Genomic DNA, 23973 nt, shown 5'->3' with positions numbered 1-23973 from the left:
TGTAGGCATGAAAATATTCTTATCCCTGGCATTTGGTGGGGGGGGGGATATGGTGCATTACATCCCCTCCACCCATTTTCATGGGGGGATATATCCCCCCTCCACCCAGGATCGCCGCCCATGGCCATATTTGATCCATTTTTCGACCTTAATAATAAGCAACATTTCCAGTAAATATGGACACAAAATGCACAATTTAGTATGGCTGGCATGTCATTTAGTGTTTATAGTGATAATACAAACACAATTACCATCTATGTTTCTAAAACTATTATGCCGCCGAACTTCGCCAGAACCTTTTTTTGGCAAACAAAAACTAAAGCATACGGGAGGGGGGGGGGGGGGTTGAGCTATCACCGACATCTCACATAAAGGTCGTCATCAATTTTTTTTTTTTTTTTTTTTTTTTGCTAAACTTTTTTTTTTTTTTGGTGACGGCCAATAGGGGGGGGCGCGCGCCTGTTGCGCCCCCCTGGATACGCCCCTGGTTTCAGACACACCTTAAACCGTTGAATCATCGATTACAAGGTTTTCCAACTCTATTTTAATGAGACATTCATGTTTAATGTTATTGTTCTCAAAAACCATGCATTTCTTTTGATTTATTGGGATTGAAAATAAGATAAGTATGTTGCATTGGCCCCAAATATGCCAGATTTTCAAATATGGTCACCTTTGGTCAAAATTCTTAAACTATTTTTGTTATCGCCCTGGAGGAAATGTACCTCACTGGGCCATTCAAACATCTTGTTTGTTCCTTAAAAATGTCTCAGAACAATTTGGAGAGTAAAGACCTTCAGCAAAGTCCTTTTTGAAAACTTCTAGCAATTATTGCCTGCTATAATTTGGGGCATATACTGACTACCGTTAAATTCAGCACCCTGAATATTTACGAAATCGATAGTCATCAAACTGTAACCTTTATGTTCAATGTAGCAATCGGGGTTCTTTACAGAGGAAGTGTTTCAACCTGTTTTACCACAGACGTTGTTCAGTACACAAACAGCAACACAAGATTCAGCAACTCTCTCCTCATATACTGTACTATTTATTCGCTTTGAATTCCATTCAGCACTGTATCTATTTCAAAGGTCCTATATATAAGACCGACTGGAACTTTTTGAGTGACTGTCTTCTAAAATTCGTACATTACTAACTTGAAAATCTTGTTTCAAAGCTCTTTGATTATCTAAGTATTCTTTAGGCAGAATTTTAGTCTTGACATGTCGTAGTCCTGGCAAAAGAACGAGAGTTCCGGATTTAAAACACTCTGGAATGCTTCTTTAAGGCTGAAATGATAATGACGTCGGCTGCTCAGTAAAGGCCTAAATGTTGAATCCATCTTTTTGTTTATTATATAAATTATAATACCTCAACCTAAACGTGTTCTTTCAACTTGATATGAACAAGTAGAGCACCTGTTCGATGCCATTCCATACCGTTTGTCCTCGACCAATTTGTAATTCCTTGTAAACGTGTCATCTGATGTCATAAAAGGCTAAAGCTTTCCAATCTGAGGTACTTACCCAAATGGCCTGTGTTAGACTGAGTAGTCCAGATGATTAGAGGTCCATAACTTTAACAACTGAACATGGTATAAACAATCTTTAACTTGTACCAATTAAGTATGGTGAGAGTATCAATGTACACCAAGAGAGTGAGAGCAATAAAATATTTCTCTGACATGGTGTAAACTTTCAGGAAATACTAATTAGGCTCTGAAATATGCAAATCATTCTCAATGTCATAACAAATATATCAATTCAGATCAGACCAATTATATGCTTTCCTGTATACCATGTCTTTGCGCAAAATCTCATACTGAAACACAAAGCTCATTACTCGCCACTCACTAACTAAGCAGACAGTTTTCATGGATTAAATTCATATTATAGTAGGATTATCATTTTATGGTAAAAATTTATCAAATCGTTAGGAGAGTCAGGGATGGCATATGAACTTGAAACATTGAAAAAGAGTTTAGCCTTTGATTTCTACTGTTCTTTGCCCTTCAAACCCCTCCCCGCCCCCACAAGAAAACAACAAAATTCTATGATTTATTAGTTAGGATCTACACACTAAGCATAATGTTTAAGCAGGGACAGACTGGAGCATAAAATGCTATGGGCTCGGTATCAAACTGGTGCTTAGACTTAGAAACAAGCAGCGAATTCGGTGCCTCAGACTACTTTCGCGACCGAGAAGAAGACGACCCTTTGAAAGCTGAAGCTCAAAAGTTCCGAGCCAGGATGCCTCTGTGTTCAAGAAAGGTTTTATTTATAATGTGTTTGCAAAACTTCTAGACTACGACCTCTTGCAACAGTTGACCTTCAAGGGTCAAGAGGTTCAAGGGACCCACAAGGGTCGTTCTCGATAGGTAAGCCAGACCTAATTGCAGAGTATGAAGTTCATACAAAAATACAGAGTTTCAGATTTTTGGCTCCTGGTCGGTGATCATAAGTGACCCTTGACCTCAACCGAGAAATTCAAGGGTTTTGTGTGATTGTAAGGTGGAGATAAGGTAGGATGGTCCCATATAAAGTGTTTTGAACTGTAGCTTGTCTACAAGCCATGATGTAACATACCCACACATTCACAATGTCATAGGAATAAGAAAATTAAAAACAAGTAAAAAATTACATATTGTCTTTCAAATTCTGTTACTTTCCTATAAAGAACCTGTAATGATATTCACAGTAAAATGTATTCAAGAGCATATATATCATAATCATCATCATCATCGTTATAAACATACACAAATTGCTATAAATGATCAAATTATACCACAAATGTACAAGTATTAATTATCAGCAACTAACACTGCTAATTAATTTGCCCAGGGAGCACCTGTTCCCTGAATTGTTTATATTTACATCACAGCTGATTGGAAGATATTTATTTGGACAATACAAATACAAAAACAAACAATTACCCAACAAACAACATGTTGGTATTATTTGGAACTGGATACCATATGATTAAAATCCCTTAAAATGGAACTGTTTTGTTGAATTTATCAAAAATGCAAATATAAAAAAAAATTAAAAAGTTTATAATATAAAAAATTTAAAAAAAATAAAAAAAAATAAAACACAGTAGTATTAATATGCCACCCCTGAAATGATCCTGGATAGAACCATTAAACTATGCATGCTAGTGAATACATTGTACTTCAGTATACGAGAGAAAGAAAAGATGGAGAAAGATATGAAAGAGATGCGATCGAAGAGAGATGTAAAGTTAATTTCAGGCTACACTGATGTAAGCAAGATCAGGACTACCAATAGGCAAACCAGTCCAATTTTAGGCTCATATAAAGCACTACCAGCTAGAGTTGATCATTTTATTTGAAATTTTTACAATACTACAAAGATGGATACTATACAAAGAAGTTTGCAAATAAACTTAAGCTTTATATCCAGGAATTGACTCAACTGTACAAACTGTTGAAGAAAGTACACCTGGGCCCTTAAGACCCCCCAAGCATACAAGGGTCCTTTTTAACTTGTGTATAACAAACATATAAAAGAAAGTGAAATATACATATTTATCAGCGGGGTCATAAACTAAATTCAAACCTTGAATGATCTTATCAATTCTGTAAATTTAATGAAATCCTGACAATACCTATGCACAGGCACCTATTCTGGTTTTTATATCTCACAAGAAAGCCCAGAGGGTTTGTTGATTCCATGCTATCAAAATGTTCACTCCATTACCGGACTGATATATTGCAAATAAAGGAAAGTTGTTTGAGTATGAACAAAAAGATGATCTCCCTTGACCCATTGAAGATATATTAGGAAAACTCACTAGTGGGCACATTTAAGACACTGATAAGGATTGTACAATATAAATTAATTAATATCACACAAAGAAGTCTTCCATTCTGGAATATAAGTCACATAGCTGCTCTATGGTGTCACATAGCTGTTCTATGGTGTAACATAGCTGCTCTATGGTGTCACATAGCTGTTCTATGGAGTCACATAGCTGTTCTATGGAGTCACATAGCTGTACTATGGAGTTGTATAGCTGTTCTTTAGAGTCACATAGCTGTTCCATGGAGTCTACAGCTATTCTATGGAGTAACATCTATTCTATGGAGTCACAAAGCTGTTCTATTGAGTCGCATAGCTGTTCTATGGTGTGGCATAGCTGTTCTATGGAGTTGAATAGCTGTTCTATAGAGTCACACATAGCTGTTCTATGGAGTAACATAGCTGTTCTATTGAGTCGCATAGCTGTTCTATGGTGTCGCATAGCTGTTCTATGGTGTCACATAGCTGTTCTATGGAGACACATAGCTGTTCTATTGTGTCACGTAACTGTCCTATGGAGTCACATAGCTGTCCTATGGTGTCACATAGCTGTTCTATGGAGACACATAGCTGTTCTGTGGAGTTGCATAGCTGTCGTATGGAGTCACATAGCTGTCGTATGGAGTCACATAGCTCTTCTATGGAGTCATATACATTTACCTGGTTCAGCTAACAACCCACATTTTGCCATCAACCCAAGAATTCTTCCTGAATGGAGTTTACAAGGCTTTACTTAACTCAATCAGCCAATACCAATTTCCCTTAAAATATTTTATTATTTATTATGTATTACAGAAATTAAGTCATCTTGGAAACCACAGGAGGTAGCAGAGATAACCGGTGATTAACCACGTTGAGTGAGCAACTGTATCACATTCCAAAAAAAAAAAAAAAAAATATATATAAGCAAAGAAGAATAATCTTTGGTAACTGGTCAACACATCATGGAGACACCTTTGTGGTTTACTTTCCTGATGTAACCAAGCACAAGTCACCCTTTTAGAAACTACACCCAGAATAAGGACCGAAGTACAGACAAAAGTTTTCTCAACTACCAATGCGGAAAGTTCTACACTGTAAGTGTCATCATAATGTCTGTCACTGGAGTTTCCTATTAAAATTTGGCCCATTTCAATTCCCGGGATAAAGCGTGACGATGTTTCAGCTGATTCATGTTTATTCATCTGTTTCTTCCAGAACATTCCACGTAATCCTCATTCCTGGTCTTCGTCTGAGTGGATGTAAACGTCGCAGATTCATCGGTTCCCGGACTCGTACCGCGACGGATCTTTCTGTATGTATTTCTGTATGTAATCCTCATTCATGGTCTACGCCTGAGTGGATGTAAATGTCGCAGATTCATCAGGTCTTGGACTTGCACCGCGACAGATCTTTCTTCTTCAACCCAACTTTATTCTGACCATTCCATCATTCATCATTGTAAATCTGTTTACGACAGATAAGAAGAGTTTGACATCAGCAGCAGTAGGTAATAGTGACCTACAACATAATGCCATGACTTTATCTTTATCCCCTTGTAGCGTTACTTGATTGCCCTATATTAATCCTGATTGAAAAGCAATTTCCGTTTTCAGATGATAATACCCAGAGAATTCAGTTGTGACTTTAAAGCATTATTATCAATTAATTACTCTTGGATCCTTCTGTAAAAACAAAATCCAAAATAAGACCTATGAGTCACTCAAGTCTTTCACATGCATATTAAAAGCCATTTGCAATTCAAAAGAAAGATTAATAGGAATAAAACAAACACAAAGTGAATATAAACTAAGCAACAACCGTGCAACAACCCTGAAATTGAAAACACAGCTATAAATAGTCTGATATTGCATTTGAACTTCCTTATGAATCATTGTTAGTGCTTATGAAACCGTAACTGAATATTTATTGAGAGGGAGGGTCACAGTGAAGCAGTTCTAATACTGCGTCATTATTTTATGCTGCATAAACATAAGGCTTTCTAGATAATTCTTGACGGGGTTCACGTTTTAAGGTTTCCTTTAGCTTCCTGTATTTCCCTACCATCACAATGAAAAGTGTCCAGTCATGGGGAAGGCAGTCAGATCAAAGCATATCAATTACCACATATGGTAATTCCGGAGAAAAGTTTGCATTCATTGACAGCTATGATTAATGACCACTGGCCAAACCAAACAACAATCATAACAACACTTTCTGACTACCAGAAGTAAACAAGTTTTCTAGTATCCTTAAAGATGAGTCATTTCCTTTATTGCAAAATACTGGAAGACACCAAGAGATATCTAATATCCCCCAAAGCAGATTAACTACAGATTTAATTTGTTCTCCAAAAGACAGGAAGTTATTGCTGATGTTTAGAAGATATCATAGTTGGAAAATCATGTCTGTTCCTTTCTCAATATTGGATGACATTTGCATCTTCAAAGGCAAATCAAAATCTGTCTGTCTCTTTCTACATTATATAATGAAAGGAAACTACAGTTTCAAAAAGCCCAAAAAGCTTAGTTTTTACCAGCAACCTATGAAATTTACCTCCATTACAGAAAAACACATCAAAATAATTAGGATAACAATTCAGCAAATTCAATTGGCTCTGCCATGCGTTACGTAAGACTTTTTAAAGCCATTTCTTCTATTCTTGATGTTCAATGGATGATGTGTATGATACTGATGTATGATGTTGATGGATGATGTGTATGCTGATAGATGATGTTGATAGATGATATATGACGACCATGTTTACTGATGCAGATGATGACCATAATTTATGATGTTGATAAGGGAGGATGAGTATGATGATGATATATGATTTATGATGTTATTGATGCTGATGATGTTGATAGATGATGAATGATGATGACGAAGATGTATACTGATGCAGATGATGACAATCATTTATGATGTTGATGATGGATGATGAGTATGTTGATGATATATGATTTATGATGTTTTTGATGTGTATGATGATGATGTATAATGATGTTTTATGTTGATGGATGATGTTTATGCTGGTGATGTTTTATGTTGATGGATGATTATGCTGATGATGTTGATAGATGATGTATGATGATGATCACGACGATGTATACCAAAGCAGACCATGACAATCATTTATGATGTTGATTATGTGTATTTTGATGATGTATAATGATGATATATGATATATGATGTTGATGGATGATATACATAATTGTGTTGACAGATGATGAGGTGTATGATGATGATGATAATTTATGATGGTGATGGATGATGTTGGCTGATGATGATGTATAGGATGATGGTGATGTGTGTGTTGCTTTTGATTATGTTGATGGTGTTGATGGTATTGATGGATGATGATGATGATGATGATGATGATGATGATGATGATGATGATGATGATGATGATGATGATGATGATGATGATGATGATGATGGTGATGATGATGATGATGCTGATGATGATGATGATGATAAATGATGATAAATGATGATGATGATGATGGATGATGATGATGATGATGATGGATGATAATGATGATGATGATGATGATGATGATGATGATGATGATGATGATGATGATGATGATGGATGATGATGATGATGATGATGATGGATGATGATGATGATGATGATGATGATGATGATGATGATGATGATGATGATGATGATGATGATGATGATGATGATGATGATGATGATGATGATGATGATGATGATGATGATGATGATGATTTATGATGGTGATGGATGATGTTGGCTGATGTTGATGTATACTGTAGGATGATGGTGATGGGTGTGTTGCTTTTGATTATGTTGATGGCATTGATGGATAATGATGATGATGATGATGATGATGATGATGATGATGATGATGATGATGATGATGATGATGATGATGGATGATGGATGATGGATGATGGATGATGATGATGATGATGATGATGATGATGATGATGATGATGATGATGATGATGATGATGATGATGATGATGATGATGATGATGATGATGATGATGATGATGGATGATGATGATGATGATGATGATGATGATGATGATGATGATGATGATGATGGTGGTGGTGATGATGATGATGATGATGATGATGATGATGATGATGATGATGATGATGATGATGATGATGATGATGATGATGATGATGATGATGATGATGATGATGATGATGATGATGATGATGATTTATGATGGTGATGGATGATGTTGGCTGATGTTGATGTATACTGTAGGATGATGGTGATGGGTGTGTTGCTTTTGATGATGTTGATGGATGATGATGTATACTAGGAATTTTGATGCCAGGTGACCTTTGGCCTTAGAACAAAATACAACTTTTATGACCCATCACCTAATGATCAATATGACCAAGTTCGATGAAAATCATACATAATAACTCTAAGGAGAGTAGAGTGTAGACTGAAATTTACTGTTTGACCTCTCATGACCCCAAATAATCTTTGACCTACATTGTTGAAGAAATGGCCACCCCCCGCACTAGTATACATTAGTACTTTACCAAGTTTTGTAACACTTTAGGAACAGACCTGCAAGCAGTTGCTTATCTACCATTGTTGACAGATGTATTACCATGAAAAATAGCCAAACTAGTTTAGCATATAAAATACAAATATGTGATCCAGACTTCCTTCACTTTCAACTCACTGATGTCCTCCAAATGCAGTGATGTTATTCAGGACTAGCAGTTTAGGGCTGTCGCTGTTTTTTAAGTTCTGATGGCATTGTACGCTCACACACTTTAGAATCTCTAGTATTTTAACTTAGCACAATCTATGCACTAAAATGTATGCACCGGTAATAACGAACGATTATATGTCTATGAATTATTAATGACATAACATGCTGAGGTGTTATGTTAAAAGAATGCTGTACAAAAAAAATTGCATTTGTTAAGCATTTCAGTCACTTGCACACTGGGAATTTGGTTATGTGATGAAAAGATTGGTTATTGACAGACACAAAGTTTCTCTTGTGTGTTGATGACATTGTTAAAGTGGGATAATATTGTAAGAATACTTCTTAACCTGTTCATTGCACAGCCCCACATCATTCAACTTAGTCAAGCATTGAGCCATTATTTTTGTAAATTTGGAACAAGGTAAACGGGCTATAAAACGAGATGAAAACTTATTAAACAACAATGATTATAAAGTCAAGCATTTTAAAAACTAGAAACCCAAAATAGTTACGAGAAGCTCAGGTCATCAAGGACAAGTAAAGTATATTGCTGTGACTAACCCTAAAACCCCCTCCCTCTCCCCCTTTATGTGTTATGCAATCAGAATTAGGTCAATGTGAAACAGGTAGTTATCCTATTGTGTCATAAGTCACAGCAAATGTTTGCACCTTTCAACCAAGGTACCTACTATTCCTCTCCCAAAACTGAGCCTATTACAGAATAGTTTATGATCTTATAAGACACATTATACTATTATAACACATGTAGTAACCTATAAGAACCATTATCATTGAGTTTTCTTCCATACCTGGACAAACTCTGGTCTCGATGTGTCTGGGATACACCAGAATGTTTATTGTACTACAAACTTGACAATTGACAAAAATGACATTTTAAAGTAGTTGATTGTTGAAAGTTCTGTAAAAGTAGGCTAGTTGCCATCACACTCAACATGCAAACATTACAAAAAACACTCCTGCCACCCACTGCCACCTCCTGCCACGACACTCCTCTCCCAGATACCTCAGATTTAAAATGTGGTGAGCGGTGACCACATTCAAGTATTCTGACATATCTTTAGGCTAGGTTTGGTAACTCACCTGAAACCTTTTGATTTGAGATACCGCTGAACTGCTGGCTTCACTCGTGCCACTCCTCCTTTACTGTTGTTACCCCTGCCGGTGATGATGAACAGGTCGGTGGAGGGGCGTAAGTAAGGGCTGGAGTACTTGATCGTGTTCATTTTCTCGTCGATGGTGCGCTGGAGCACCTGTATGGCCTCGTTAGCGTGCAGGCCATGTAGATCTATGGTACTCTCATCCTGCCCTTTGTTTCTGAAACATGACCAAAGAAGTTATTTTATAGCAAGGTCAACCTTTACAAAGCGCATTCACTTAACTCATTTGGTACAATATAAAATATATATTTAAATATATCTGATTATGACGGCTGATCTGGTATAAATAAGTTTTCACGTATAAAATTAAAAGAATTATCTGGGTGGATTCAACCTCTACAAACAAAAACCCCCCCCAAAAAAGATCTTGTGTTTCATAGTTTTCTTAAAACGATTTGTTTTGGCAATCCCAGAACACGTTCCAGAGATTCCATGTTTGTCTTACAAAAGGAACGATGACTGACATTTGCTTTTCCCATACCAAACAACAGTTAATATGTCGCAATAATTCTATGTATAAAACGACATTGAAAAATAATGCAATTTGACATCTGAAACGGTAAAAAACAGTCTGTGCCTGAGCCCTCTTGCATTATAAGAAATACATTGTAAATCTAGTGCCATTCCTTTTACTAGAAATATTGCACAATATGAATGTTGGGCTCAGTGAAAGGAGAGGTAAGGTGAGTACACAAATGTGACTGTAAAGGTACGTTTTTGCTGATGAAGCAAGTTTTCCACCACAGACTTTTGCTCTTCCAATACTTTGTGGAAATCACAGCTTAAGCTTTTCAGTACCGGAAACATTCACTCAAGCGTACCATTTGTAGCTTCCCCTCATCACTATCATCTTCAACGTTGGGTGTACCTCTCAGGTTTGATAGGCTAGTGGCTAGGCTAGTAAGTGTAGGTTGAGCGTTGCCAGCCTGACATTTATTCTTGCCTAGACTACCTGCAGGTCTTCCACTATTTCATTTTGCTCATTTTCCGGTTAGTAAGTGCCAATATGAATGAAAGATGAGGGGGTAATTCCTATACTGTTTCTTGGAAGCATGAAAATAATGTCCAAAATATCTAGAGCAGAATGGGCAAACGGTGTTACTCAACCAACATCTCAGGCTAGTCGCCTATCCCACAACGAACTATCTGAAAATATATTTCATTATATTCCATACACATTGTATAAAAGACTCTTGGAGGATCTTCAATCACCGTTAACACAAGGTTTACTGTGTATAGCCTGTCAGCAGTATATTGCATAGTTACCATGCACAAATCATATAACCTAGGATATTCATGACTAGACTAGGGCATATAATTATAGACTGATTTATCAATTGTTAAAAGTATTTCAAATAACAATAGTATTTGGACATTTAACTTCACTCGACACAAAAAAAAAGCTCCTCCCAGATTGCCTTTGACAAGAAGATAGGACTGCATTTAATGAAATGATCCTTTCAATAATGAATCAAGAGTTCAGAATGAAGCTTTCTGATAACTGCATTCAGTGATCATACATTGGAGCAGCTTTGTTATAAAAACCAATATGACAGACACATTGCTGGTTCCCTAGCAACTATTTTGGTTATGTTTTCCATCAAAGGAAAGTGATCAAGAGTAAATATGTATCATCTATGAATGACCTACCTGTCAACCAGAATTGCTTCCGATGCTCGTTCATTAGCTTCTTGAAGGAGAGCTGTATGCTTGTGACCCTGCGGGTAAAACAAACGAGCCGATTCCATCAAAGCAGTGTTTCCTTCTACACAGCCCTCTCTAATGTTGATGCTTACAGAATAAAGGAACCATTTTCATTTACAGTAGTGTCCTCCTACACACAATTCTGTCCTAGTTTTGATGTTCAAAAACTGACGGAATAACTTGCATCAAACAGCGCCCTCTGAAACATAAATCTCTCCTAGTTTGATCCTTGATGTAATCTTCAACTGACCGACTATTAATACCAATGTCACATAAGAATCTTGCACGATATGACTGTGAAAATATCTGACACTATTTGTCATAACACCTCAATGAGAGTTTCTCCATACAAGAACAATTTCTTAGATTTTTACAAAAGTCTTCTTTGGGTATTTTGATTCAAAGCAATAAATCTTTATTGCAGTTTTTCTAAGTTTCAATCTAAATTCAGAGTATAAAGACACATGTCATCCCAACATTGGCTAACATGTTCAGTTCTTTACCATTTGTGTTAAATATGTGATGTTTCAAGGTTGGGGGTTTTTCAGGTTGGATAATTCCTGACCTTGTGCTTTGATTGGGCCTTTTCGATTTCAGAAACTGCATTAATCAAGTGATATGTGCAGTGAGAAGATCCTAAGGGTTATCTCTATAATGGTGAATCTGAATATGTTAGAAGCCTTCTGAATTACTCAAACTAAACAGGGTTAGCATTTTCTCCTGTGGAAACATTTTGAATTGGATCAACAACAAAAAAATTGTTAGATATTTTCTAGAATATAAACTCCATCAGATGTGAAACATATCCATCAAGACATTAAACAGAATAAACTCAAATTGTTTTCTTTTTCTTTATGCAGTAACCATGGCATGCTACAATTCACTTTGTGTTTACTTTTATCAAAGTCATGACACTGATTTTTCTACTTAAATATCTGCTTTATTGGCTCCAATGATAGTACGCTATAGCTAGGAAAGTTTTGTGATTACGTAATTGGCCTGCCACTGTCGTAAATCCACCTCAGGGTCTAAGATTAGCCTGCATAGCTTCTTAACACCATTAGGCTCTTTGTGTAAACATTGTGTGGAAATAGGTTCATGTCTACAGTGTCATTAATCATACAGCGTTTACACAAAGTCCCTCATACAAGAAAAAATATGTTGCAGGCGTTGCAGACTTATTGGTAAAAAAGAGGTCATGTTACGACCGAGGCAGGTCGATTACGTTATCTCAAGAAACTTTTCCATGATAGCGTGCTACAGTTGGGGTCTATACAGCAGACCTTTTAATCATATTTTAACCTTACTTGTTGTGAATAGAAAGCTGCTTGTTCTGTTTGACCTTTCCTGAATGCTTCGGAGGCTTTCTTGAAGCATTCCTGACGCCGTTGGTAATGCTGATTAGCCTCGGCCCGGTAGTCATGGTAATCGGGATGATTGATAGACTGGAACTTCTCAGGTTTCTTCAACTGCACAGATAGTCAAAATTGATTTACACTTTAAACTTAAATTTAATAAATATTCATAACATATAGGGGATCTGCTTGTTTAGCAAAATATAAGAGGTTCTCACTTGTCAATCAAAGTGAGTACCACTGAGTGATCAATGACCAGTCAATCTTAGTGAGTACCACTGAGTGATCAATGACCGGGTCAATCAAAGTGAGCACCACAGAGTGCTGGTCAATATAAGTGAGTACCACTGAGTGATAAATGACCAGCCAATAAAAGTGAGTACCACTGAGTGATCAATGACAGGTCAATAAGAGTGAGTACCACTGAGTGATCAATGACCGGTCAATAAAAGTGAGAACCACTCAGTGATTAATCACGTCTATCTTAGTGAGTACCACTGAGTGATCAATGACTGGTCATTTGATATCAAGTTTTACTGTGGTTGAATTTTGGTCACTGAAAATCTAATGTGATCAGACAGCTGACACTTTGAGATACAGTTAAAAGTCAATTCAGACTATTTAGTCCTGTTATATCCTCAACGAATTAATTAGGAACAAAACGTTAGTCATAACTAAAACCTTTTGAGATATAATGCAAAACAATTCATGTCAATTGCCAACTATTTGAATTTTGCATAAAGATGACATTGCCATCTGGATGTCAAGATTTAACATTTTTAGTAATCAACACACATAAACACAATGGCATAAAGATAACAAACTACAACTGGATAAAACATTCAAATCAATTTTTTTTCTCCTCACTTTTTCTTTAGTATTTTGAATGAAAGCAGGATCAGGTGTATTAAATGTAGTGTCTTATGCAAGACTGACAGTCATGTAAACATTGGACACGATAAAAATGCAGCCAAAAACTGACAACTGAAGAAGAGAGCATAAACCAATTCTAGCATACCATAGAGGCAATTAACATATTACAAATAATAAACATCAACACATCCGTTACTTACATCATCATCATCATCATCATCATCATTATCGTATTCATCTTGAGGGTGTTGAGGGCGACATTCTGTTTTCCTTCTGTTCTGTACTACTTGGAAGTCTTCATTCTCTTGCACTGTGTATTGTGATGACTCCTCCCTCCTCCATTGCATGGCTTCTTGTGGCTGTTCATTGGTTCCATTGATGATACTGTCAATTGCAATCACCGTAGTCTCAAAATTGTAACTAGAGGAGAGTGCCGATAGAAAACTTTTAAGGGTGATATCATAATGCCTCACAGTCACTGCAAAATCCTCTCCAGAGAAAAACGTTGATGATAGAAGATTAAAGATTTCATCCCTATGTTTATGTCAATTGCAAATGGATGTGTGTTAACACTGTGATAATGTACTTTAAACCTCGCTCAAAAGAGAAGCATGTTTCAAGTGAAGAGTGAAATGCACCATACTGTACATATGTGACTGGTAGCATAGTCAATTCAGGACTTCCCTTTACTGGTTATTACTAATATGCTTGTTCATACAATTTGTTCACATTTTGATTTAATAATGTGGGGCTGTGCTACTGAGTGCGACACTATTGTGGGGCTGCACTATTCAAGCAAGACATGATCAAGACACATGTACTACCATCAAATCATCAAATTGGTTGCAGTCAACTTCACAAGTTGCAGAATCATTCCCAATGTGACAGCATTATGTAAATACTAGTGTAGGTGACAGAAGTAAACAAGCTAATGACCACATCCCAAGATCAGCAAACATGTTCTTACACCTTGTGATGGGAATTTGTGCAGAGATCTATGTTCACATTCAAATCAGACCGACCTACCCTACATACCTTAGTTAAACCAGAGGTGCCCCCTCCCAATGGTAATTTGCCATATAAAGAAAGCTGACTGCTAAGTACTAAGCTTTGAAGATAAAAAAATATATATGAAAATAATTTTATTTTAACTATAACTCTATGTAATCATAGACAGAGGGCATGTACAACATTTGGAGAGGTATCAGGGTCAATTAAGGTCAGTAGAAGTCAAAAGTAGGAAACTCTTGAAAATTATGATATATAACAGAGCAATAGTTTGCTAGACCTCATGCTTAATGTGTACCTGCGACTTTATCAGTAAAACCTGATTGGTTTTGGTGGAGGTCAAAGGTACATACATGTTCTATAGGCAGCAAATGTTTGAAAACTACTTCCACAGTATTACTCAAGAATACTGCATTGGACAGTGTTATGCCATGACACATGTACAGGCTTACTCTTTAATTAATTTGGGAGAGTTTCACACAACTTCAAAGGTCAATTCTAATCAATAAAGAAGCCAAGAAAAGAAATCCCTCACAAACTCAAAAATTTCAGGAAGAAAACTTTTGCCAATCTCATAGTAAAAAAAGTTGGTTGCCAGTTTCTGGTACTCATACCAAACCAAAGGTAAACCTGTGTTACTACTTACTTAAAGCTCATAAAAATATTCTCCAGCCACGAACTTTCGACACCAGGGTATTTTTCACTGAGTTCTTTTCTCTTTACTGTCACCGCCATGGAGTCAGCTACCCCTGAAGACATTGCCTCTTCCATCTGAAAGAATTGACGAAAAATATTCAACGAAGCAGAGAACATCAATCAGAGAAATCATGTGAAGAGCTCTACAGATTCTTTTGGGACTGTGAATGTGTATGTGGTGGTGGCGTGGTGAGGGCCCTGAGGGGGTGCTTCAGTGGTTGGGGTTATGTATTTTTGTATGTATTTTGTATGTTTTATATGTATGTATTTTGTATGTATTTTAGATCCTACTTCAAGTAGGAACTCGCAAAGAAGCCTCATTGGCTTATCAAAGCCGAAAGCTGACCGAAGTCAGTCTCTTATACATTCATGATTATGAATTGTCAACAACTCTGTAACTGGACGACATACATTTATCTGAGAGTGGCTCGAACCGTGTGTCCTGATTATAATTATGTATATATATGCATATATTATGTATATATTATGAACATATTATGTATATATTATGGATATATATATATAATGATTATGTGCCGTGATTATAATACAGTGATCAATCCAATTATACAAAGAGAACAAAAAGAATGAAATCCAAGAGACTTCATTGGAATAGATTGATCACATTAAGTTATCCTTAAAGTGATAACTTTGAGGACATTTTTAGTAAATGTCTTATGAAAACTTTGAGAGAGATCCAGAGATGGCAAATTATTCTTGAAGATCTCTTCTAGGGAGAAGAATGCATTTTAAATGAACAGTGACCCACAGAGATATTAAATCTTGTCAATTCTCCATCATGTAAGGTACCTGATTACATATCCCTTATTTGTTTACGTAATACACATATTATTTCATCTCAAGCTGTTTTTTGCTGAGTTCAAATCGACATAAGCTCCATGATACAAAGTGCAGTTATTATTTAATTACTACGACTTCTTGTGAGATTCATTGAAGAATCCATGCTTGAATTATCCCATTTACAGGGTTTCCAAATTGTTGCTTCTGTTGACCCAATGACCTTTGCCCTCCACGGTTCAAAGTTTGAGGTCCATTCAACCTTTCCATCTCGAGACCTCATGTTTACAAAGGAAGGCATCTCTCACAAACACACACAAACATGTACAAAGCCATCATGCCTACATATGGTTAACATAAGGTGACCATATTTTCCTGACTGGAATCAGGGACATTTATTGAGTGACTGATATGGGGGAGGGGTCCCCTCCCCTTTGGAAAATTTTCAAGTGCCTAAGGTGCTTAGATGTAAAATGGTGATACTTAGAAGCACTTTTTAAATCAATTTTATTTTCAAAACTGTAGCTTTTTCTTAGATGAAATTTACTTACTTTACGAAAGAGTGCTAGGCTAGATCGATCTAGCATATTCCACTTTACACTGGCCCACCTGAAATACTGGTTAGTTCCGTTCTGCGACTGCACACTTGACTAAATTTTGTTTTTAGAATTATTTTACAATAATGAGGGAAATTTTCGAAATTCCTGAACATTTTGACGAATCGGGGACATTTTCGGGGACACTTGTTCAACGGGGGGGGGGACAGCACACTGTAATCGGGGACTGTCTGGTCACTTTAGATTAACATCAAAACTAAAATGGAACGTCAGTAATTTTGTGGCCTTTCAATACCTGCATTTTCCTGCCTAATTCTTTGGCCATATCGTCATCCATGATATCCCTAAACGTTTCTGTCCTCACCCCTGGTGACCTGGAGGAGGACATAGATGTTGATGCAAGGTCAGCTCTACTGGAGGCCTGATGGTTTTTCCTGAGATGTTCTTTCTCCAGTTGCTTCTGAACAGACTTCATCCTCATCTGCTCTTCTTCTTGCTGCAGTTGCTTAGCAAGCTCTTCATCTGGATGAAAAATTATTCGAAATGGATATTTCTCCTTCAAATGTAATGCAAATTTGGAATGCTTCTAATATGTACTATACATACATACAAACATATTAGACACTTATATAGAGCTGCTACATCGAGATCGTAGCACTTTTGACAACTTAGCCTTGGTCATTGGTAACTTGTCACACCTACACACCAAAGTGTGCGCAATTCAATCAATCTCTCCTGTGGCACCACAGTGCACCACAACCACATGTCCCCCGGGGGACTTCCCATAGGATGCAGCCAAAAACCGGCGCACGCAAATATATTTGCAAGTTACCTCGCAAGTCCCCATTTATACACCTGGGTGAAGAGAGGCAATGGAGATAAAGTGCCTTGCCCAAATACACAACGCAATGATCTGGCCAGGGCTCAAACCTGTAATCCTTAGATCACCAGTCCACTGCCTTAACCACTTGACCACAAGGCCCTCTACTATGAATGCAAGTTGAATAAAAATGGTGGTTGATTTTTTTGTAAGACTATTATCTTCTCCTGTAGACACTCTGTTCCTTATAAAGTAAGACAAAGACATTTTTCCACTCAAGTGCAATCATAATCTCACTGAAGTTTGCTGGTGCTGAACAAAATTCTATCTAATAAACTCTCTTCAAACCTTTGAAACCCATATTATGCATACAGCATGCCCTCTGCTTGTGATGTTCTCATATACAGCAAGGTTTTGAAACAATGACAATTTCTACTACTGGGATAGCCCTTTAATGATATTTGTCAACAAAGCTGGTATGAAAACAATGGTAATTAAAACCTCATCAACCACTAACCTTGCTTCATCATCCCCAGCAGCTGTTTTTCTTCTCGTTCAAACTTTTGCTGGAAGTTCTGACGCCAAGCAAAATGTATGGCTTTAGCCAACGGCAGGTCGACCGAAATGGTCAGATCATCCTCCGAGAGCACATCTTAGAAACAGAGCAAATATGAGTTAGATGGAAGAGTAAACAGAGATTCAAACATAGATGGAACTAATTTAAAATTGTAGAGAGAAAAGACTGCATTTGACAATCAACTTAGTCCACCGAAGGGGGGGGGGAGGGGGTTGCATTCATTGCACTTTCCAAGACCTATGCGACCGACAATAAAGCGAAGACACTGATAAAATGTGGAAGCTGAGAATGTACCACAAAACCAAAGATGTTTTTGGAGATAAGGATGTCTCATGACAGCATCAAAGATCTAACACCATAAGTTGTGCAGAAATCTAGATATTAATGAAAAACCAGCAGGCAAAAATGCATTGTGGTTTCGATGATGTAACATGAGCAGTTTTCTTCATGAATCTGACGTAATATATAATGAGGGTGTACATGTTCACAAGGGTTTCAAGATTTGACCGCTGATGACCCAAAGTGACCTTTGACCTCCACCAAAAACAATATTATGTGGTACGTCTACACACTGAACTTGGCTACCAGTACTGAGATATCGTGATTACAAGGTTTCCCCAATTTGACCCTGGTGACCCCAAATGACCTATGCCCTCTACCAAAAACAGTAGGCTTCTTTTACACAAATGTGGTACTCCTACACACTTGAAATAAGGTCTGCCCATGATTCCCTTCTTGAGATATCACATTTACAAGATTTTCACAATTTCACCCCAGGTGACCCCAAATAACCTTTGACCTCCACCAAAAACAATAGACTTGTTTTACTCAATGTGGTACTTCTACACACCAGATATGAAGTCTGCCCATGCTTCCCTTCTTGAGATATCACGTTTACGCGGTTTCCCCATTTTAACCCCTGATGACCCCAAATGACCTTTAACTTCCACCATAAGCAATAGGCTTGTTGTTCTCAATGTGGTACTTCTATAAACTAATTATGAAGTTGGTATGACATTCCCGACTTGAGATATCGTGTTTACAAGGTTTTCAGTTTGACCCCTGGTGACCCCAAATGACCTTTGCCCTCCACCAAAGACAATAGGCTTCTCGTACTTAATGTTGTACTTTTATACATCAAGTATGAAATTGGTCTGACCTTCCCTTCTTGAGATAGCGAGTTTTCAAGGTTTTCACAATTTGACCCCTGTGACCCCAAATGAACTTTGACCTCCATCAAAAACAATAGGCTTCTTGTACTCAGTGTAGTTCTTCTACAAACGAAATATGAAATTGGTCTGACCTTCTCCTCTTGAGATATTGTGTTTACATGCTGGGCGTCACAAACGCACTCACACACATACACACCCATACATGCACCATCATGAATGAATGCATAGGTTACGATTATCATTGAAACCAAAAAGAAAAAAAAACTAAAAACTCACCTGAATCAATGTTGTATCCAACAGAACCAAAGATTTCTTGAAGCTGCAGTGCAACTGCCATGTCCAATTGAAATGTGATGCCTTCATGGAATCTTGCCGGAACTCCTTTTCCCTCTTCATCTAGTAAATCAGATGGAGTAGCTCTGGATGTAACCAAACTTGCAGCTTCTCCTCTATTTTTTTCCTCTGTCTCATTTCTCTCTTGACCATTCACCTCAGGATCTGGAAGGTCTCCAACATCGACCTGGCTACTCTCTTCCACTTTTTGCTTTCTCTTTAAATCATGGAGGTTGTATCTATTAGGGAGACGCATTCCTTCTTCTCTAGCACCGAGGTGCTTGGAGAGCACTCCTCGTCCAGGCTGCTTAGATGGGTTCGTGCCATCTTTCGATTGACTCTCTTTTCTTGGATGCTTGTTGTCACCGCTGACCGCATTCTGGACTTTCTGTCGGTTGTCGGACTTTGGTTGATGTGTCGTCTTTGCTGCCGGCTTCTGTTTTAGTTTTTCGTCTTTGGCCATCTTTTCATCTCGTCGAGGAGATGGACTTTTCTTCCGAGGAAGTGATCTTGATCTTCGGTGATGCGTTCCTCCCTCCGTGGACTGCGAGCGTCTACCTCTCTGATGATGTGAGCCATCCTGATCTGAGAAGGAAGCTGATTCTTCCTCACTCAACCTGTTGGAAGTTGTTTTCTTCTTTACCACACTGGGTTTCTTGCCTTGCTCATTTCTTTGATCAACTCCTGTGCCGACCACATTTTTCAAACGGTTAGCTTTTGATGCAGGTTCGCTAAGTCCAGTGCCATCTCTCGCTGCCTCCTGTTTGGACCTGACACTGGGAGTAGGTGAACTTGATTTCAAATGCTTTCTTCTATTTGGTGTTATATCCTCATTTACGTGGGCATGAGCTGATCTTTTCTTGACCTCGGCATTCATTTTCTTCAGTTCCCGGTCTGTTCTATTAAAGTCACCTCCATTTCTTTCAAGCAATTCACACACTTCTGCATAAGGAATGTCTGGGTAATTTTGGAGAAGTTGTGCCAAGTGTTGATCAAACTCAAGCATTGGTTCATCCCCTGAACTGGTCATTGTTTCTGCCTCAATGAATCTACCATCGTCGCCATTTAATGCTGCTCTCATGGGGGAAGAGATCCATCTTTTAGACACCAACACATCCACATTGGGATCTTCCTCATCAATCTTTGCACCATCATTGATAACTTTTAACACAAGCAAGTCTGCCCTGCTGGTCTGAGATGATTTTTCTTCTTTAGGGAATTGAGTTGGCAGTTCGTTACCTGGAGTAGAGCGAGTCTTCCCCCTGCTTCTACCATTTTTGATCTTGTCTTCGCCTAACCCATCGTCTGTCTCGTTACTCAATTCAACAAGAACCTCACTTGCCAACTGCACATCACCGTTACAATCTTGAAGAACACTCTTGATTTGCTGCTTCTCAAGATGAGGAAAGAAGGTATGCAACATTTCGAAGTCAATTTGAACCTCCTCTGTCATGCTGCTCTTATCAATCTTCCTCCTATGAGGTATAGTTTCCTTACCCTCAGCCTCACACACACTAGCATCATCTCCGACCCAGAGTCTTGAACTGGTGGTCTTTATCCAGAAGTGTCCAGGCACAGGAGATTCAGTGCCATGAGCTGAAGTGACTCTCTCAAGAATTCTAAAGTGAGATGGATCTGTCTGACTACTCTGGTGTGTCATCTCTGGGATACTTTTGAGACTTTTGTGAGTCATAACCGCCTCTTGCGGTGACAGAACTTCTTTCTTGATAGCACCGGAAGACCAATTTAGGTTCATAGCCTTCTGCCGTGTTTCCTCATTGATCAAAGGTGGTGAAGTTTCTTTAGAGGCACGAGCTACAGTTCTCTTAATCGGCTGAGCCTTGTTCTTATAATCTTGATCAAATTGACTTGGTTGAGTTACATCGTCTTGTTCATGTCCAGGCCTTTTTCGGACAGGTTCCTCTGCTTGAGCACTAGTACTCTCTCGTGATTCATGAGAAGGGTGTGCCACATTGGTTTTACATTCAGACCCTTTATTAACACTTTCCATATGAGCACTGACACCTGTTACTGATGGACCACTGAGAAGTGGAGATATACAGGTATCTTTATCCTTGTCATCACCAGCAACTTCCCCTTTGGATGACAATGACTCAGGTAAAGTTGGTAATTCACGAGCAGAGAAAGTTGGAGCAAGACATCTTCGGGCAGTAGGTGTTGCTGCCCTTCTTATTCTTTGCTTCGTTCTAGGCACTGTTTCAAGAGAGCGGAATTGCGTATCAGATGCCCTTATGGGTGAATTTACCAAGATTCCAGGATCTTCTGATGCAACAGGAACGACGGGTTCGGAGATGGTCCTTTTGACCTTTGGTCTTGCTCCTGCTCCTTCCCATTCTGAACCAAGAGTCTGCAGTTGATTGTTCCCTAAAACAGTAGTAGTAGTACTTCTGTGGTCCACGTTTATGCCTGCAACTCCATGAGCGTCAGTTTCACTACTAAACTTGGCAGGAAGGTATGCAAGGCTCTGAAAACACTCAGTATTTCCACTGGAAGTGTTACCGTCATCCACAGTGCCATCTCGTGCTCTGTAAGCTGCTGATGGCCCAGATGTACCCAACCTTCCCTCCATGGTACTGTCTCCCATCCTAACTTTCCCTTTCTGAATACCTGAAGGACGATTGGATGAAACATCGGCAAGAGTTGAGCCATACGAGGGGCTCTTGCTAATCTTTGACATTACTGACACATCTGATGAGCTCACAGAACCAAGAATCCTTTCCTTTTCCATTGACAAACTGTCCCTCTTCTCCCCTTCCGAAGAATCATGAACCTGGACTGATTCATTGTCTTGTTCTGAAGCTGTCAAATATTTGGCAAATTCTGGCCCTCCTGGCAAGTGGTCCTCTTTTTTGGGTAAAAGTCTGCTGTCATCCTTGCCTGTATTTCCAGTGCTTCCTTGTTGCAGGTGCTTACTGTTGTTGCCAGGGGTAGTGTTTGTGGAATGGAGGGATGATGATGATGATGTTAAACGATTAACACGATTACCCTCTGAATCTTCACGTTCTGTCTCTGGGTTGACAGCTGCTGGGGTACCTTTCCTCCTCCTTGTATCTTTAACATTTTTCTGCTTAGTGTTGTTCACCTTATCCTTGGCATGGTTCATATTTGTATGATTATTTTCAGCAGCATGACTTTGTCCAGGAAACTTTTCATTCCCTTCATTCTCATTTTTGTCTGCGTTGTCTAACTCTTGTTGCCTTCCTACAGGTAAAATGTCATCGCTGCCAGAGCTTTTCCAAATTTCATCAATATTCTTCATCGCTGAAACTTTGTTTTGAAAGCTTGCGATATTATCATTGAGACAGGAGGCAAGGGGAATACTTGTGACCACATCCTGTTGCTTACTAAGGCAATTATCCATACCATTGCTACCACTTCTTTGTGTGTCTTCAAGTGGAACATTGGTACACTGAGAATCATCTTTTTCAGCAAACACAGTTTCTTTCACTATTCTAGTCTGGGGGAGTGCCTTGTCACTCCCAGTGTGAGTTGTGTGGCCAATGTGCTGCTTATCAGATGCTTTTCCTACGGCTTGGTCTTTTGTTACCCTCCTCACAGAAACAGGTGTTTCTTTTGTTTTAGAGGTCATCCTCTGAGGGCTTTTGTAATTGGCATTTCCTTCTCCAAGCTCATGCTCATGATGAGGCTCGGTTCTTTTCTTTCCTGCACTGTGTGTGGATTGTAGTAATGTTGCTACGGAGTCCAGTCTTTCAAATCGTTGAAGCATTCTACTTATCTTGTCATATGGAACACCATGTGTGTTTCTCCTAAAGACGAGGAAAGGAAAATTAAGTTAATTGTGAACTGTTTGTACAGCAGGTACCAAATGAGCAATCTTAAAACAAACAACCATCGAAACCTCAACTTGCGTTTTGTTAGCTTCTCTCACTGCAATAAGCTATGGTTATAGTAATAGGAGCCTAGAAAACCGCAATAACAATAAACCGATAAGAAGAGCTTGGTGACAGAACAGCGAAATTTGTATGATTTCACAATGGTATTACATTGTGTGGAATGTAATTATAATGAACATGCATTGTGAAAATTTTGTATTCAATAGTGCATTTTTCTAACATTTGCATAGAGCACCAAGTTGTCTACAGTTGGAAAATCAAAAGGCAGGTAGCCTAACCACAAGAAATCTGTAAGCCACTGGCAGGCTAGGAGTTTCAGTGTAATATTGGCACAGGCTGGTCACATGATTGTTCAAATAAATTGTGCCAGTAGTAGTGTTTGACCAATAATTGGTTATATAATCGGCATAGGCAAGATCCTAATATTACGTTCTACATAAAGGATTGGATTGTATTGTACTATACCATTTTGTTTAGTTCCCCCTATAGTTGGATCATTCTAAGTAGT

The 23973-nt window shown here is 38.2% G+C and overlaps 1 protein-coding gene across 1 annotated transcript in view; it reads right to left on the bottom strand.

Annotated features, from left to right (window-relative positions):
• Positions 1-2655: 2655 nt before the first annotated feature.
• The window catches only part of LOC139979818 (uncharacterized), a 35057-nt gene continuing 13739 nt past the window's right edge, over positions 2656-23973 (bottom strand). The window contains exons 7-15 of the mRNA XM_071990944.1: positions 19534-23378; positions 18026-18160; positions 16984-17210; positions 15284-15408; positions 13830-14049; positions 12709-12870; positions 11348-11415; positions 9621-9854; positions 2656-5267 (exon numbers count right to left, since the gene is read on the bottom strand). Of these exons, the coding sequence (XP_071847045.1) occupies positions 5222-5267; positions 9621-9854; positions 11348-11415; positions 12709-12870; positions 13830-14049; positions 15284-15408; positions 16984-17210; positions 18026-18160; positions 19534-23378 (5062 nt within the window). The 3' untranslated portion in view covers positions 2656-5221. The remainder of the gene's footprint in view (positions 5268-9620; positions 9855-11347; positions 11416-12708; positions 12871-13829; positions 14050-15283; positions 15409-16983; positions 17211-18025; positions 18161-19533; positions 23379-23973) is intronic.

The sequence above is a fragment of the Apostichopus japonicus genome, chromosome 14, assembly GCF_037975245.1.
Source record: "Apostichopus japonicus isolate 1M-3 chromosome 14, ASM3797524v1, whole genome shotgun sequence".
Classification (NCBI taxonomy): domain Eukaryota; kingdom Metazoa; phylum Echinodermata; class Holothuroidea; order Aspidochirotida; family Stichopodidae; genus Apostichopus; species Apostichopus japonicus.
The sequence above is the reverse complement of the archived record's forward strand: the minus strand, read 5'-3'. Positions and strand labels throughout refer to the sequence as shown.